This window comes from Dermacentor albipictus, chromosome 1, assembly GCF_038994185.2.
Source record: "Dermacentor albipictus isolate Rhodes 1998 colony chromosome 1, USDA_Dalb.pri_finalv2, whole genome shotgun sequence".
In the NCBI taxonomy this organism is placed as follows: domain Eukaryota; kingdom Metazoa; phylum Arthropoda; class Arachnida; order Ixodida; family Ixodidae; genus Dermacentor; species Dermacentor albipictus.
The window spans coordinates 346,647,271-346,661,999 of record NC_091821.1 but is presented as its reverse complement, the minus strand read 5'-3'; the positions used below and the strand labels follow the sequence as shown (position 1 = coordinate 346,661,999).

Genomic DNA, 14,729 nt, shown 5'->3' with positions numbered 1-14,729 from the left:
CTTGCCTTACGCCACTTTCGCCTATAATACGGCAGTACAGGAGACAACCCAGGTCACTCCCTTTCAACTGGTCTATGGCCGCACAGTAACAACCACACTGGATGCTATGTTGCCGGTAGATGATGAAAACAACAACCCGTACGACGTCAACGACTTCCTACAACGAGCCGAAGAAGCCCGGCAGTTGGCACGGTTCCGTATCCGCCAGCAACAACGTAAGGACGCAAGCTATTACAACCTGCGCCGCAGAGAAGTTGAGTACCACCCGGGCGACAAAGTGTGGGTATGGACACCAGTGCGTCGTCGCGGACTAAGTGAAAAACTCCTTCGCCGATACTTTGGACCTTACGAAGTTATTCGCCGAGTAGGTGACCTGAATTACGAAGTCATCCCTCATGAGCAAGAGCGATCAAAGCGGCACATCCATGCGGAGGTCGTACACGTAGTCCGCATGAAGCCTTACTACGACAGGCAATGAAAACACATCTATAGATAAATTTGTTTCATGCGCATCGGGACGATGCGTTTTCGGAGGGGGACTAATGCCGCAGAGAGCTCTCCACATGCCAGGTACGAGCACTCTCGTGAGGCACCTTTGCAAGCGTCTCATCGCTAAAGCCCATTACTCGTCGCATCGCCATTAGAAGAGCGCCAGCAACGCCTCGCGCGTGGCGATACAGCGCGTGTCTCCCGTGCACGCGCTCACGGCAGCGCCCGAGTCTGCCGTCCAATGAGAAGCCACGGCGTGGCTCTTGGCCTTCGGGGCGCGTGAGAAGTGCGTTCGGCGGAGAGACGCGGTTGACTGTGGAATAGGCTGCTGTTAACTCCTCTTTTAAAAAGTGTGTGAATGCTTAATATTGAGTTTCCGGGCACAAGTTCGCCCACAATAAACCAGTGTGTTTAGTGTGCTTCATTGAAGAGTGCTACATTTCTGGTGGAGGTGCTGGGTATGATTGGAAGTCCCCAGTACGTAAGAGAACGGAGCCCCGACCCTCAGCGATTGGAACCCAGGGAACTGACTCCAGTACACCAGCGCACAAGCCGCCGCATCCGAGGAGACCCACCCGAGTTCGGACCGCTTCCTGTTGCTGCAGCAGTGCGGGCAACAGTTACCAGCGACGGTGCAACCATGACCAGCCCAGTGACATCATCCCAGCTCATCGTGTACCCACCACGCACGCCCGAGTCCTTCCACGGCGATACGTTCGAAGATGTGGAAGACTGGTTAGAGCAGTTCGAGCGAGTGGCAGATTTCAACGGCTGGGACGAGACGCGGAAGCTTCGCAACGTGTACTTCGCGTTAGAAGAGTCAGCGAGGACGTGGTACGTCAATCATGAAGCGACACTATCTTCTTGGGAAGAATTTCGGCGACAGCTGCTTGCCACGTATGCCAGCACCGATCGGCGAGAGAAGGCAGAGCACGCTCTGCAAGCCAGAAACCAGCGCACTAACGAAAGTGTCGGCATGTATATCGAGGATATGTCCCGTCTCCTCACGCGCGCGGATCCAAACATGACCGAAGAGAAGAAATTACGCCATCTGATGCGTGGCGTTAAGCAGGAGCTGTTTGCAGGACTCGTCCGCAACCCACCACACAGTGTTGCTGAGTTTCGCACCGAAGCGACGACCATAGAGAAGGCACTTCAGCAGCGTGCCCATCACTACAATCGTGATGTCACCAGCGCACCGGCCGATATCCTGTCAGCAGGCCCAGGCAGTAACACCGAAGCACTAAGAGAACTGGTGAGATCAATCGTAAAGGAGGAGCTTCGAAAGCTGCAGCTACCGGAAGCCACGCCGACAGTCTCAACTCTCGCCGCCGTCATTCGAGATGAAGTTCGCCACGCCATTCTGCAGCCAGGACGTGAGGAAGCACCTGTTCATCATGACCAACCACCTCCCGTACGTCGCGTGCCAACGTACGCTGATGTGTTATGCCAACCGACCGGGCATTGTTCTCCATTCGCGACTCCCAGCAGCCGCCAGCCGACTCTGCGCAGTGGACCCCTTCTAGCAGAGCTGAGGCCACGAAAAAGTGACGTGTGGCGTGCACCCGACCGGACACCACTCTGTTTCCACTGCGGGGAAGCCGGACACCTATACAGAATGTGCCCATATCGCAGAGCAGGTCTTCGCGGCTTTACGATAAATGCGCCTTGCCCCCGTAATGGCGAAAGACCCACCGAAATTCAGGACTACTTGACCCGACAACAAGATCCGGCTGCTAGATACCAACACCAGCCCCGATCATCAACGTCTGCACGCTACCGATCACCAAGTCCACGGCCATCCTCGATTTCACCAAGGCGTCGTTCACTGAGCCCACGTCCGGAAAACTGAAGCGAGCGACCTGTGGAGGCGAGGCCGCTGACGTTCGAAAAAGCCAAGATCCTCCGTCAAGTTTACCGAGCAGCCGCGACAAACAGAAGCGGATGAATAAGATAAGTGAACAGAGAATTTCTTCGGACTTGCGCATTACAATAGACGGTCATGAATTGAGTGCATTAGTTGACACAGGTGCCGATTATTCCGTCGTAAGATATGCACTCACCAAGGAACTGAAAAAAGTTTTGATGCCATGGAGTGGACCCCAGATACGTACGGCTGGTGGGCACCTCATTACGCCCCTGGGTAGATGTACAGCGAGAATCGGAATTCGGGGTTTTTCTTACGTCGCTGATTTTGTCGTGCTGCCAGAATGTTCCAAGGATGTAATACTCGGAATGGACTTTCTCCTAACAAATGGTGCCATAATCAACCTGCAGAATTCTAGCGTGTCACTTTCTACGAAGCAGGCTATAGACATGCGAGAGTCGGAGGAGCTAGAACACGTTGCCTTGCGGATTACCGACGATGACATAACCGTGCCACCACGATGCAGCATGCTGGTTCGCGTAAGCAACGAAGCATTCGACGACTCGGAAGGTATAGCGGAGGCCAACGTCGAGCTACTGTTGAAAAAAGGCATTTGCGTAGCGCGAGGAATTGTTCAACTACGTGATGGGTGTGCTGATGTATTGTTGACGAACTTCGGAAGTGAATTTCAGCACGTCGCAAAGAACACAGCCATCGCCTTCCTGCACAGCGCTACTGCGGTCACAGATGTATGTAGCTTAGCGTCAAGGCCACCTGCTGTCCAAACTATGCATGACGCCGTAGCATCAGTTGCGATCAACCAAAGCCTGACGCCAGCCCAGAAAGAAATGATGGAGGACCTTATAAATGAATTCGCAGAATGTTTCTCCACCTCGTCAAAGGTACGGCGCACACCAATTGTTAAACACCGTATAATAACAGACGAAGCGACCAGGCCAGTATACCAACATCCGTACCGAGTGTCACCGGTTGAACGAGAGATCATAAAGAGTCAGGTGCAAGAGATGCTTGAGGACGATGTCATTCAGCCATCAAACAGCCCGTGGGCGTCGCCGGTAGTCCTTGTGAGAAAGAAGGACAATACATTGAGATTCCGTGTTGATTACCGGAAATTGAACAGTGTGACCAGGCGGGATGTATACCCCCTTCCCCGCATTGATGACACGTTGGATCGCCTACGACATGCAAAATTTTTCTCTTCATTAGATCTCAAGAGCGGATATTGGCAAATTGAAGTAGACGAAAGAGACCGTGAAAAAACTGCTTTCGTAACCCCAGATGGCCTGTATGAGTTCAAAGCGCTTCCATTCGGCCTCTGCTGTGCGCCGGCGACATTCCAGCGCATGATGGACAGTGTCCTCTCGGGTCTTAAATGGCAGTCATGCTTAGTTTACCTAGACGGCGTAGTGGTATTTTCTGCAACATTCGACCAGCATGTCCAGAGGCTGCGTTTAGTGCTTCAAGCCATCCGCTCGGCAGGCTTAACCATTAAACCGGAAAAGTGCCAGTTTGGATTTCAAGAACTTCGTTTCCTGGGTCACGTAATTAGCGCGCAAGGTACTGCTCCGGATCCCGACAAGACTGCTGCCGTTGCACGATTTCCAAAGCCTACAAACAAGAAGACGGTACGGCAATTTTCGGGACTATGCGCTTATTACAGGCGATTTGTAGAAAACTTCTCGAAAATTGCCGAACCTCTGACGAAACTGACTAAAGAAGACGTACCCTTCATGTGGCATGCTGAACAAGAGGTTGCTTTCAATGAACTAAAGGAACGATTGCAAGCCCCACCGATCCTCGCCCACTTCGACGAGACAGAGGACACAGAAGTCCACACAGATGCAAGCAATCTCGGTCTCGGCGCGGTTTTAGTTCAGTGGCAAAATGGGGAAGAGAAAGTCATAGCGTATGCTAGCCGCACTCTCTCGAAAGCTGAAACAAATTACTCTGCGACGGAAAAGGAGTGTTTGGCTGTCATATGGGCCATCAGCAAGTTCCGACCATACCTGTACGGCAGGCCGTTCCGTGCAGTCAGCGATCACCATTCTCTTTGCTGGCTGGCAAACCTAAAAGACCCATCTGGACGACTTGCGAGGTGGAGCCTCAGGCTCCAAGAATACGACATTACTGTCGTGTACAGGTCTGGAAGAAAACATAACAATGCTGACTGCTTGTCCCGCTCACCAGTGGAGTCGACTCCTTCAGTAGAAGAGGATTTCCCGTTTCTTACAGCGATGACAGCTTCGGAAATCGCCGAGCGTCAACGGGCCGACACAGAATTGCTGCCACTCATCAAACACCTCGAAGGATACGACGTCCAAGTCCCACGCATGTTTATGAGAGGTTTATCGTCATTTTGTCTCCGAGATAATGCGCTCTACAAGAGAAACTTTGAACGCAACCAGGAAAAATTCTTACTCGTCGTACCGTCAGCCATGCGACCAGAAATTTTGGAAGCTTGCCATGATGAACCATCGTCGGGTCACTTAGGTGTCAGCCGGACGTTCGCCAGAATTCGTCTCAGATACTTCTGGCCTAAATTGTTAGCGTCGGTGCAGCATTACGTGAAGACATGTCGCAAATGTCAAAGGCGCAAAACACCACCCGTGAAACCGGCCGGACTTCTTAAGCCCATAGACCCACCAAAGACTCCATTTCAACAAGTTGGAATGGATCTTCTTGGCCCGTTCCCAACATCATCGTCAGGGAAGAGATGGATCGTAGTAGCGACGGACTATTTAACACGATATGCTGAAACTGGCTGCCTTGAGCGAGGAACGGCAGTTGAAGTTGCAAATTTCTTCGTTTGTAACATAGTACTGCGACATGGTGCACCAATGGTCGTGATTACCGATCGAGGAGCGGCCTTCACAGCTGATTTGATGCAATGTTTGATGAAGATGACTCACACCAGTCACAGAAAAAGCACTGCATACCATCCCCAAACAAACGGCCTGACGGAACGTCTAAACCGAAGCCTGGCCGATATGTTGTGCATGTATGTCGACCTCGAACATAAGACATGGGACGCAGTCTTGCCTTACGCCACTTTCGCCTATAATACGGCAGTACAGGAGACAACCCAGGTCACTCCCTTTCAACTGGTCTATGGCCGCACAGTAACAACCACACTGGATGCTATGTTGCCGGTAGATGATGAAAACAACAACCCGTACGACGTCAACGACTTCCTACAACGAGCCGAAGAAGCCCGGCAGTTGGCACGGTTCCGTATCCGCCAGCAACAACGTAAGGACGCAAGCTATTACAACCTGCGCCGCAGAGAAGTTGAGTACCACCCGGGCGACAAAGTGTGGGTATGGACACCAGTGCGTCGTCGCGGACTAAGTGAAAAACTCCTTCGCCGATACTTTGGACCTTACGAAGTTATTCGCCGAGTAGGTGACCTGAATTACGAAGTCATCCCTCATGAGCAAGAGCGATCAAAGCGGCACATCCATGCGGAGGTCGTACACGTAGTCCGCATGAAGCCTTACTACGACAGGCAATGAAAACACATCTATAGATAAATTTGTTTCATGCGCATCGGGACGATGCGTTTTCGGAGGGGGACTAATGCCGCAGAGAGCTCTCCACATGCCAGGTACGAGCACTCTCGTGAGGCACCTTTGCAAGCGTCTCATCGCTAAAGCCCATTACTCGTCGCATCGCCATTAGAAGAGCGCCAGCAACGCCTCGCGCGTGGCGATACAGCGCGTGTCTCCCGTGCACGCGCTCACGGCAGCGCCCGAGTCTGCCGTCCAATGAGAAGCCACGGCGTGGCTCTTGGCCTTCGGGGCGCGTGAGAAGTGCGTTCGGCGGAGAGACGCGGTTGACTGTGGAATAGGCTGCTGTTAACTCCTCTTTTAAAAAGTGTGTGAATGCTTAATATTGAGTTTCCGGGCACAAGTTCGCCCACAATAAACCAGTGTGTTTAGTGTGCTTCATTGAAGAGTGCTACAATATAACATAATAGGTTAATTTTCTGTGGCGCAATTTTCGTTCCCAGGCACAGTGTTAATAAACATACAAGTAACAGAGGTTTGAGTAAGTTGGTAACACGCAGCGATAAATCAGCGCTCCGCGCATGACACTGACATGAGAGGAGGGAGCACAAACACAGTGTCGTGTTCGTGTTTCGTATTCTCTCGTGTCCTCGTCTTGCGTGATGAACCCATTTGTTACAGCGTTCAACGATGCTGTTGCTCTGTATGTGGCTTATGTACAAACAAGCAGTAAAACGATGACCAGAAATCGCCGGTATACGCAGAGGCGCATGAGATGAATGGCCTGAAAGGCAAAACTGCATATTGCTTTTGTCATTTTGAATTGTCGTTTCCAAACGCAATTTGAAGCTTGGGTCATCCGAAGTTCATAACGTTACTCAATTCTCCTCAACAGGCTATTTTTAAAACAAGAAAATCTAGCAACAACACTACAAAACATTCGCGGTTTTGTCCATAGGACATGAGGGGAAAATAATGTTTACTTATTCTTGAATGCTGATTATTGGTATATTGCTTTTGTTTGAACTCTTTCGACCTTGTTGGTTAGCTGGATGAATGTCTGTCTTTTCTTTTTCTGGTTACGGTAAACGAGCGGATTTCTTAATATTTATGTTCATTTGCCAGTCAGTGCACCACCTGGAAACTGCTTCTGAAGCGGTGTTTAATGTGACGTGATCATCGCGGGAATTTATTTCGTTGTATAAAATACAGTCGTCTGCGAATAACTTACAGCTGACATTAACACGCGAGGGCCAGATAATTGACAAAAATTAAATATACCACAGAGGGAAAAACGCTGCCTTGTGGTATCTCCCGAAGACGCCGGTGCAACTGAGGATCTCAACTGATTTATTTCTACAAATTGCATGCGTTCTGTCTGCAAGGGAGTTACTGATCCAATGTAAACTTGGTCCCTTTGATGGCACTTGCAGCTTTTACGCACCAGTATCCATGGTAACGAGTCGGTCAGACTGCAGTGACGAATGAACTTTCGTTACTGGGATACTGATAACCATATCGCTCCGCTGAAAATGCAAATTGTACGACATTCTCAAGAAATATATAACCAGTAAATGCAATTACTTCATGCGCACTTACACCTGAAACACCGTCCATGGGACGTATACACGTACCTCCGACCAGAAGTACAAAGAGGAGCGACTTTAGATCCATGGTGAGGCATCCGGTAAACGCGTGTGTTTGCTGTCCGGCAGAGCGCGCTGCAGCATCTCGGAAACGAAAGCCGGCCATGTCTCCCGAATCTGTGCTGACTCCACGGTCGACGTCCGTAGCAAGAAAGACGATAGCTCCGAGGATGCAAGTCGCACCGCAGACGTACACAGGCAGTCAGAGTCCGCGCATGACCTCTGCAAAAAAGGAAAAAAAAAATGGTCGAGGCTCTCTCGGCCGGATATTGGTGGCGTGTTCGACACGAACGCTCCATACGTCGACGATGGCTAAGATATAAACAACGTTGACCCATGTTAAACGCGGTTACGCTCAGCGTGAACTTCAGACGGCTTGTTTGTTTAAAGGCGAAGCTTAAGAGGAAGCTTTAGCTCGGGCCCAACTCCGACGCGGCCTATTCAAATACATGTAAAACGCAAAAACATTTTTCTGAGATAAGCCCTGGACCGATTTTAATCAAATTTGTTGAATTTCAGAGAAAAAGTCAAATTCTAGTGACTGTTGCAAGCGGAATTTCGATTTATGTCCGGAATTTTCTTACAAATATTTTCACATATTTGACCGTTTGAAAAAAATAAAAGCCCGAAGTTTACAAATTCATAGCTCTGCATCAAGAACAGATATCGCGGTTCTGTAAACGGCATCCACTAGCTCATTCAAAGCGGACAAATTCTATATGTCATTTTACATCTTACGTGAACTTGTTAAGTTGGCCACAAGGGTTCTGCAAAAGCTGTATTTCCATATTACTAATTTTCTTTATTTTCGTATGTAACATATCAATTTTGTCCGCTTTAGATGTACTATTGGATGCAATTCACAGAATTGTATTATCATTTTTCGTTGTTGAGTTACAGAGTTGTAAACTTGATAGTTCCATTTTTTGAAAATTTTCGATTTTTGCCAATTTTTAATTAACAATTGACAACTTAACTAAAAAATTCGCATCCAACAGTCACTATATTTTAGGTTTTTCTTTTAAATGCAACAAACCTCGTCAAATTTGGTGCAGTGGTTGCCGAGAAAAACGGATTCTCCTTTTACATGTATTTAGATAGGAGCACCCGAGCTAAAGCTTCCTCTTAAGCATCCTCAAAATTTTTAAGCATGTTTACGAAATGCGTTTTATTGTCCGACCATTTGTTTGTTTGTTTCACACCTCATTTTGTCCTCCTTTGCTCACTCGACAATCTATTGTTTGTCGACGAGCCGGCGACAGAACAGTTATCAACACTTTCAATGTCATCAGCACAATTACTCTCACTCTGAGCCTGTTTCAACAATAAACTTCTGCTTTCTTTATATATGTATATATAAACTAAGGATGCTCGACTAGCGAAATTTTCGAATCGACTCAAATACGCATATTTGAGAGAAACTACCTCCGAATATTAAATCGTATGTCGAATGATCTGTCCTTTTTTAACGAAGTTAAAAAATTTGTGGAGTTGATCCTTCGTTAAAAAAGAGAAAAGAAGAATAGGAAAAAAAGAAGAAGAGTGGGTTATTTAAATTATTTGATACATGCATGTAATGCCGCTTGCAGCTGGGCGTACGCTTAGCTGAAGAGCTATAGACGAGGAGAAACATTAGACAGATTTAGATTAGGGGACGCAAGTGGTTTGCGTACGCAAGAACTAGGGGCCACGGTACTGCGCATGCGATGACCCCTACGTCTGGGTCAGCGTATGCGCAATACCTTGGTCCCTAGTTCTTGGGTACGCAAACCTGATCTAAAACTCTCTATTTGCTTTCAGTTATTCAGCGCATCGCGATAATGACAGTAACGAAACTTTGGAACAGCACCTCATTATGTGCACGTGAGTCGTGAGTTCGTTGGAGGAGAGAAACGTGGTACTACAGCACCGCATTTTTTTTTTCTTTTTTAGTGGCGCGAGCATCGATGTGACGCTCTTGTTTCTTGCGCAGCACTTCCGGTTCACTTTCTGAGACGACCGAATTAATCAGAAACGAATAACGAATCAGAGACGAATAAATCAGAAAAAAAAGGAAAACAGCACTGTGCAAAATTCATGGGTTTCATTATGATATGATATCAGAGCATAAGTTTATTTACAAGTTGAGTTACTGAAGTGTCTGGAATAGTTAGAATTAATTAGAAATCACTGCTTACCGCACACCAAAGCACAGAATCGTAGACTTTAGAGACCCGCCAGGTGAGCACGACTTTGGCTAAATTTCTGAAAACCCGGAAGTAGAAAGCAAAAGTAATGAGGTCACTAAGGACGTCACACACAAAAAGGTGGCATGATATTTAACAGGCTAATTAGCAGAAAGCAGTTGCCTGGCATACACTCTTAGGCAAAGTTACACCCTTCGGGGTGTATCTCTGCCACACAACGATAATCGTCATCTGCCTTGCTTGCGTTTCCTTTCTTAAAAACGCCGCGCCCGCTACTTTCCTGTCGGGAATGTATATATCATGCTGATAACGTGCGTGCCGTTCGTTACTGCATAGTACCGGGCTCGCCGCGTTAAAGAAAGGAAATGCGGACAAGACAGATGACGATTATCGTTGTGTGGCAAAAGGGTGTAACTTTGCTTAAGAGTTTATACTGAACATCTGCCTACACTCTAAGAACAGTTTACGCCCTTTGGAGTGCCCCTTCTGCCACACAACAATAATCATCTACCTTGATGCGTTTCCTTTCTTTAACGAAAGACGTTCGCTCGCTTAACCTATAAAGAACAGCAGGGCCGAGGTGCGAGTGCCACTAAGAGTCTTTAAGTCAAAGATTAGGGTTGCCTACCACTTTTTTTTTTAGTGATGCAAATATGGTTATAAAATATAGACTGGTCAAATAATAAACTTCTTTGCCTAAATCGAGACAACAAATTCGTAAAAGAGGAATGCTGATTTAATTACTGGAAATTATTGAGCAGAAGTTATCTGTCACGTGCGTTCGGCTCAGGAGCTGGTGCGTGTGCAACATGACCGCGGTTTCCCCGCAGCAGATACATTGAGAACAGTCTTCACTCGCATCGGTCCTTCTTCCCTGAGAATGAAATAAGTGTTGTTCATCTTTATTTTCGAACAGAAAGGAATATTTGACAATTTTCGAACAGTGAATTCTCGAATCGAATACGAATTGAATAGCAAAGACAAGTCGATTCGTATTCGAAATTTCGAATATTCACACGCACTAATCTAAACACGCTGGTGGGAGTTAAGATAAACACATTATAAAAAATTACACGTTTGTAGCGAGATAATTTCGACCTCTTCGTAGAATATGAACCTTAAATTGGTCTTGAGCCAATCTTAAACTAGTCATATACTCTGCTGCCAGTGAGATACTCACTGGCGGGCTGGGTAGATGTGTGACACGTACTCCATGAATGCCATTGTCAATCGTGGGCATAAACACAGCGTGAGTAATGAGGGCAGGATGTTTACAAATTTGACATGGCTGCACTGAATATCAACACGCGGGCGAAAAGCAGGAAACGTATATAATAGTATTACTCATACAGGTGGGTAATTGAACAAGTACGCTTCTGGATGACTGGCTTACCACGATAACACTGCGCGAGCCGAAGCACGGTTCTGTACACTACTAACTCGAACGCCCTCTTGTAACCACACGCAATGCTGAAAATTACGACAGTGTCCCATTTTATGACAGCACTGTAGTCGATTCTTGTAATTCCGCTATGTCATTACGTTCGAATATTAAAGCAAAGGTTTCCTTGCCTACTATTCCACGGTTTCGCCTGAGACAGTCGGTCGCTGATCGGGATCTCACCGAGTAGATTCGCATTCACTTAAGAGAGAGAGAGAGAGAGAGTAATGAAAGGTGCGTCCGGCGGCAGGATTCGAACCTCAGCCCCCCAGCACGGCAGCCACATTTCTTTTTCGTGGTATTTATTACAGTAGCGTGCAACCCTATGAAACACACAACCACTCCTTTCTTTGATTGCCGACTTAGGCAAGACACACAGAATACACAACCACACATACACTTATTTTGTTCAAACACTAATTAGCTCTTTGCGGTGATAGCTGCGTGCTGATGATTATGATTCCCATACTATGGCACATACCATCTACAGAGCAACGGCCAAGAAATGTGTCCGCATGTTGATTACGAAGGCGATGATTTCCATGCAATGGCACACACCCACAGCGGGGGTTGACCAAGAAGCGGGACGTACATATCGTGCCGGCGCATAGTAGCTCTTTGAGATGGTAACTGCGCGTTGACGATGATTATGATTTTCATACTATGATAGGGTGGCTAGAACTGAGTCACCCACTGTAGGGGATCGGACTACGAGCGAGTCCGCACGTTGTTGCTGTTGTTGTTGTTGTTGTTGTTGTTGATGATGATGATGATGATGATGAAGAAGAAGAAGATGGTGATGATGATGATGTCTACATAATGGCGCACAACCAGAATGGAGGACTGGTCAAGAAGTGGCCCGGTACTTTTATGACAAATAAGAAGAAATGAAGAAACGCAGGCCTATATAAACAAAATTTGTCGCATTGCGTAGCACGGACAAGCCTGACCATATGCACGTGCCATTTTCCTTTACGCGAAACAAGCAGGAATTAAAGGGGCAAATCTATATTATTTCATGAACGCTTCACGAAAGCTTCGCTTCACACAGTTTCCAATGCATGTATGGTAAATCTGCGTAATATTTATATACACGACAGGTATCCTGTCTTCTGGCACATTTTTGTATAGTTTCCTTGTTTCGCATTATTGAGAAAGGCTTTAGTTACGATATCCGAACAAGGCAAAAGAGAAAAGGTCTGTCGTAAAATTACAGGGCCGACTGGAGCCCTAATTGAGATCTCATAAAATGATACCTCGTGGTGTTTTGTTGTGTTTTGCCATATGGATGTCGTAATGTTCGATGAGGAGTCGACGCACAATAGAAACACTGAGAACTACTTGTATTGAACGCATCTTTGCAAAGCTCGCTTTCTCACATAAGCTCACCTGCGCACACAGCAGGAGTACCGCGGTGACGCTTATTCAAAGACAGACGCGCAAAACGTATGTATTGCAAGCAGTATGTATGTGAAAACACTCGTCCAAGTCTCCACAATTCCGCACAAAGTTGAAGTTGAGCGAATTATTCTCTAATATCGCGGAAAGTACAAGCGCGCACTATAGTACAATGGATGACTTTAGAGGAAAAAATAAAGTGTTCCTAAACGCGTGTCAACCGCCGCTGGAAAATATACCGCAACTGTGGTCTTTTTACCAAACAAATATATGTGCTCTCGTTGTGTGTGCTCTGTGGAGCCTGTGATGAAGCTGTACGTTTCTTGACAGAGTGTCCTTAATTTGCTAAGAGCGTAAACGTATAGTACATCAAGAGCACCGCGCAGAACACGCTGCGCAAGTGACATGCGCACGCCTGTCTCTGCGTGTACTGTACCATTATTGAGTCATATTCTAGGGAGACGACTGTCCCCTGACATAACCAGTGGAGCTGAGGAAGCAGTGTACAGGCCTCGCAACGGTTCGTGAGGATTCACTCGCGTGCTCTTATCGCGAGTTCTGTACAGCTGAGGCTAGTTTCCTGCCACGGTGATGCAGAATATGCATACTGGCGTCGACATAAGCGTGTTCCGTGCAGTTACGGTCTTTCGAGCAAACAATGGAGCGCCGAGCGCCCTGTAAGCGACGTAAAGCGAAGCCGGCCTTCCTGTCGTTTTTTTTCCTCTTTTCTTTTAGGTGACAAATCGTTTGTCCGGTGTAACTTTCCGAGACCCGCGGTGGACTGCAGGTACTCTTATGGGCCGCTGTATTTGGGCAAACGTTCAACAGCCATTCACTCTAGTACCACGCCACAGAGTGAGTGAATGGCGTCGTCATCATCACCATAATGTTTTACGTACACTGCAAAACGAAGGCCTCTCCTAGTGCTTGACCACTCACCCCTTTCTCACGTTCGCTGACTCAATCTTACACACTAAGTGAAATTACACCCTCGAGGGTGGATTGTATGTCCAAACACTCTTTTTGTACCCTTAGTTTCTCGGAGAAGCTAAGAAGGTACTTTGTGCGAAATATACGCCTGGCAAAATTTAAGGGCGCTCGGGCACTTCAACATTTCAAGCAGCAAAAGCCGTAAATGTCTATTTTCCAGAGATTTGCGCCAAGTTAGAGTACGTCATATGGTCCCAGTATGCTGCGCGGCTTTTTTTTTTCACTTTATTTTTTAATAAGCGTCTCGGGAAACACTTCGGCATTAGGCGGACGTCCGCAAGACTATAGGGGTACCGAAATAACAAAAGATATCACTGTAACAATAATAATGTGCTTTGCATTTCTGTAAAAACACACATTGGGGGGAAAGGGTGCAATCGAAGATATCCTCCTTTCAAATGGGGTATTAGTGAGCCTAAACACCCTTTTCTATTGGTGTGAAGAGGTGAGTTGTAGACATGACCAAACACCCCTGAGGGTGCAATTTTCCTTAGCGTGTAAGAGATGCCTGCACATTTTCTGATATCATCACACCACCGTCACACCACCTCTCTTATCCTTGACAGTGTTTCCCTTTCCCTTGACGCCCGTTCCGTTACTCTATAATCGACCACCGGTTATCTAAATCCTATACGCCACTGCGTGATCTGCTAATCAATTTCTTCCTCTTAGTCCCTATTATATCAACTTTACGTGTTAGCTCTCTCGTACACATCACCGTCTTCCTGTCTCTCAACTTTACGCTTATCATTTTTCGTTCCCTCTCTCGTTGCGCGGTACTTATATTCTTATCAAACTATTCTGGCTATTGCATATACTAGTAAGTACTAGTAGAACCTATGACGCTGAAATTTGCAGGAAAACAAAGAAGCTTGAGAAGTCAACGACATAAGGCAACGCGCGTGGACAGCGCCTGGACGTCAGCTGTTCGGAAGCGTCATGGACAGACGTGCCTGACTGCTAGTATAATTCTGACTTCATATTTAATTCCAGAACCACCGTCACGCTGCATCCATATGGCGGTGTTGAAAAGTGAAACAAATGCCCGTCCGCATATCACACTGTAAGCAAGCCCTGACGAGAGTTAAACGTCATCGTCTGAGGCGCCTCGGTTTGCAGACTGTAAACAATTTCCTGTCCTTTGGCAACTTCACAACCTCTCACGACATAGCGGGACGCACGGAT

The 14,729-nt window shown here is 47.1% G+C and overlaps 2 protein-coding genes across 2 annotated transcripts in view; one reads left to right on the top strand and one right to left on the bottom strand.

Annotated features, from left to right (window-relative positions):
- LOC135919406 (chitinase-3-like protein 1) overlaps window positions 1–14,729 on the top strand; it is a 53,271-nt gene that overhangs the window by 6,426 nt on the left and 32,116 nt on the right. The gene's annotated exons all lie outside the window — the stretch shown is intronic.
- Window positions 1–14,729, bottom strand: part of LOC135919293 (uncharacterized) — a 60,737-nt gene that overhangs the window by 39,717 nt on the left and 6,291 nt on the right. The window contains exons 2-3 of the mRNA XM_065453067.2: window positions 9,707–9,773; window positions 7,518–7,751 (exon numbers count right to left, since the gene is read on the bottom strand). Coding sequence (XP_065309139.1) covers window positions 7,518–7,635 — 118 coding nt within the window. The 5' untranslated portion in view covers window positions 7,636–7,751; window positions 9,707–9,773. The remainder of the gene's footprint in view (window positions 1–7,517; window positions 7,752–9,706; window positions 9,774–14,729) is intronic.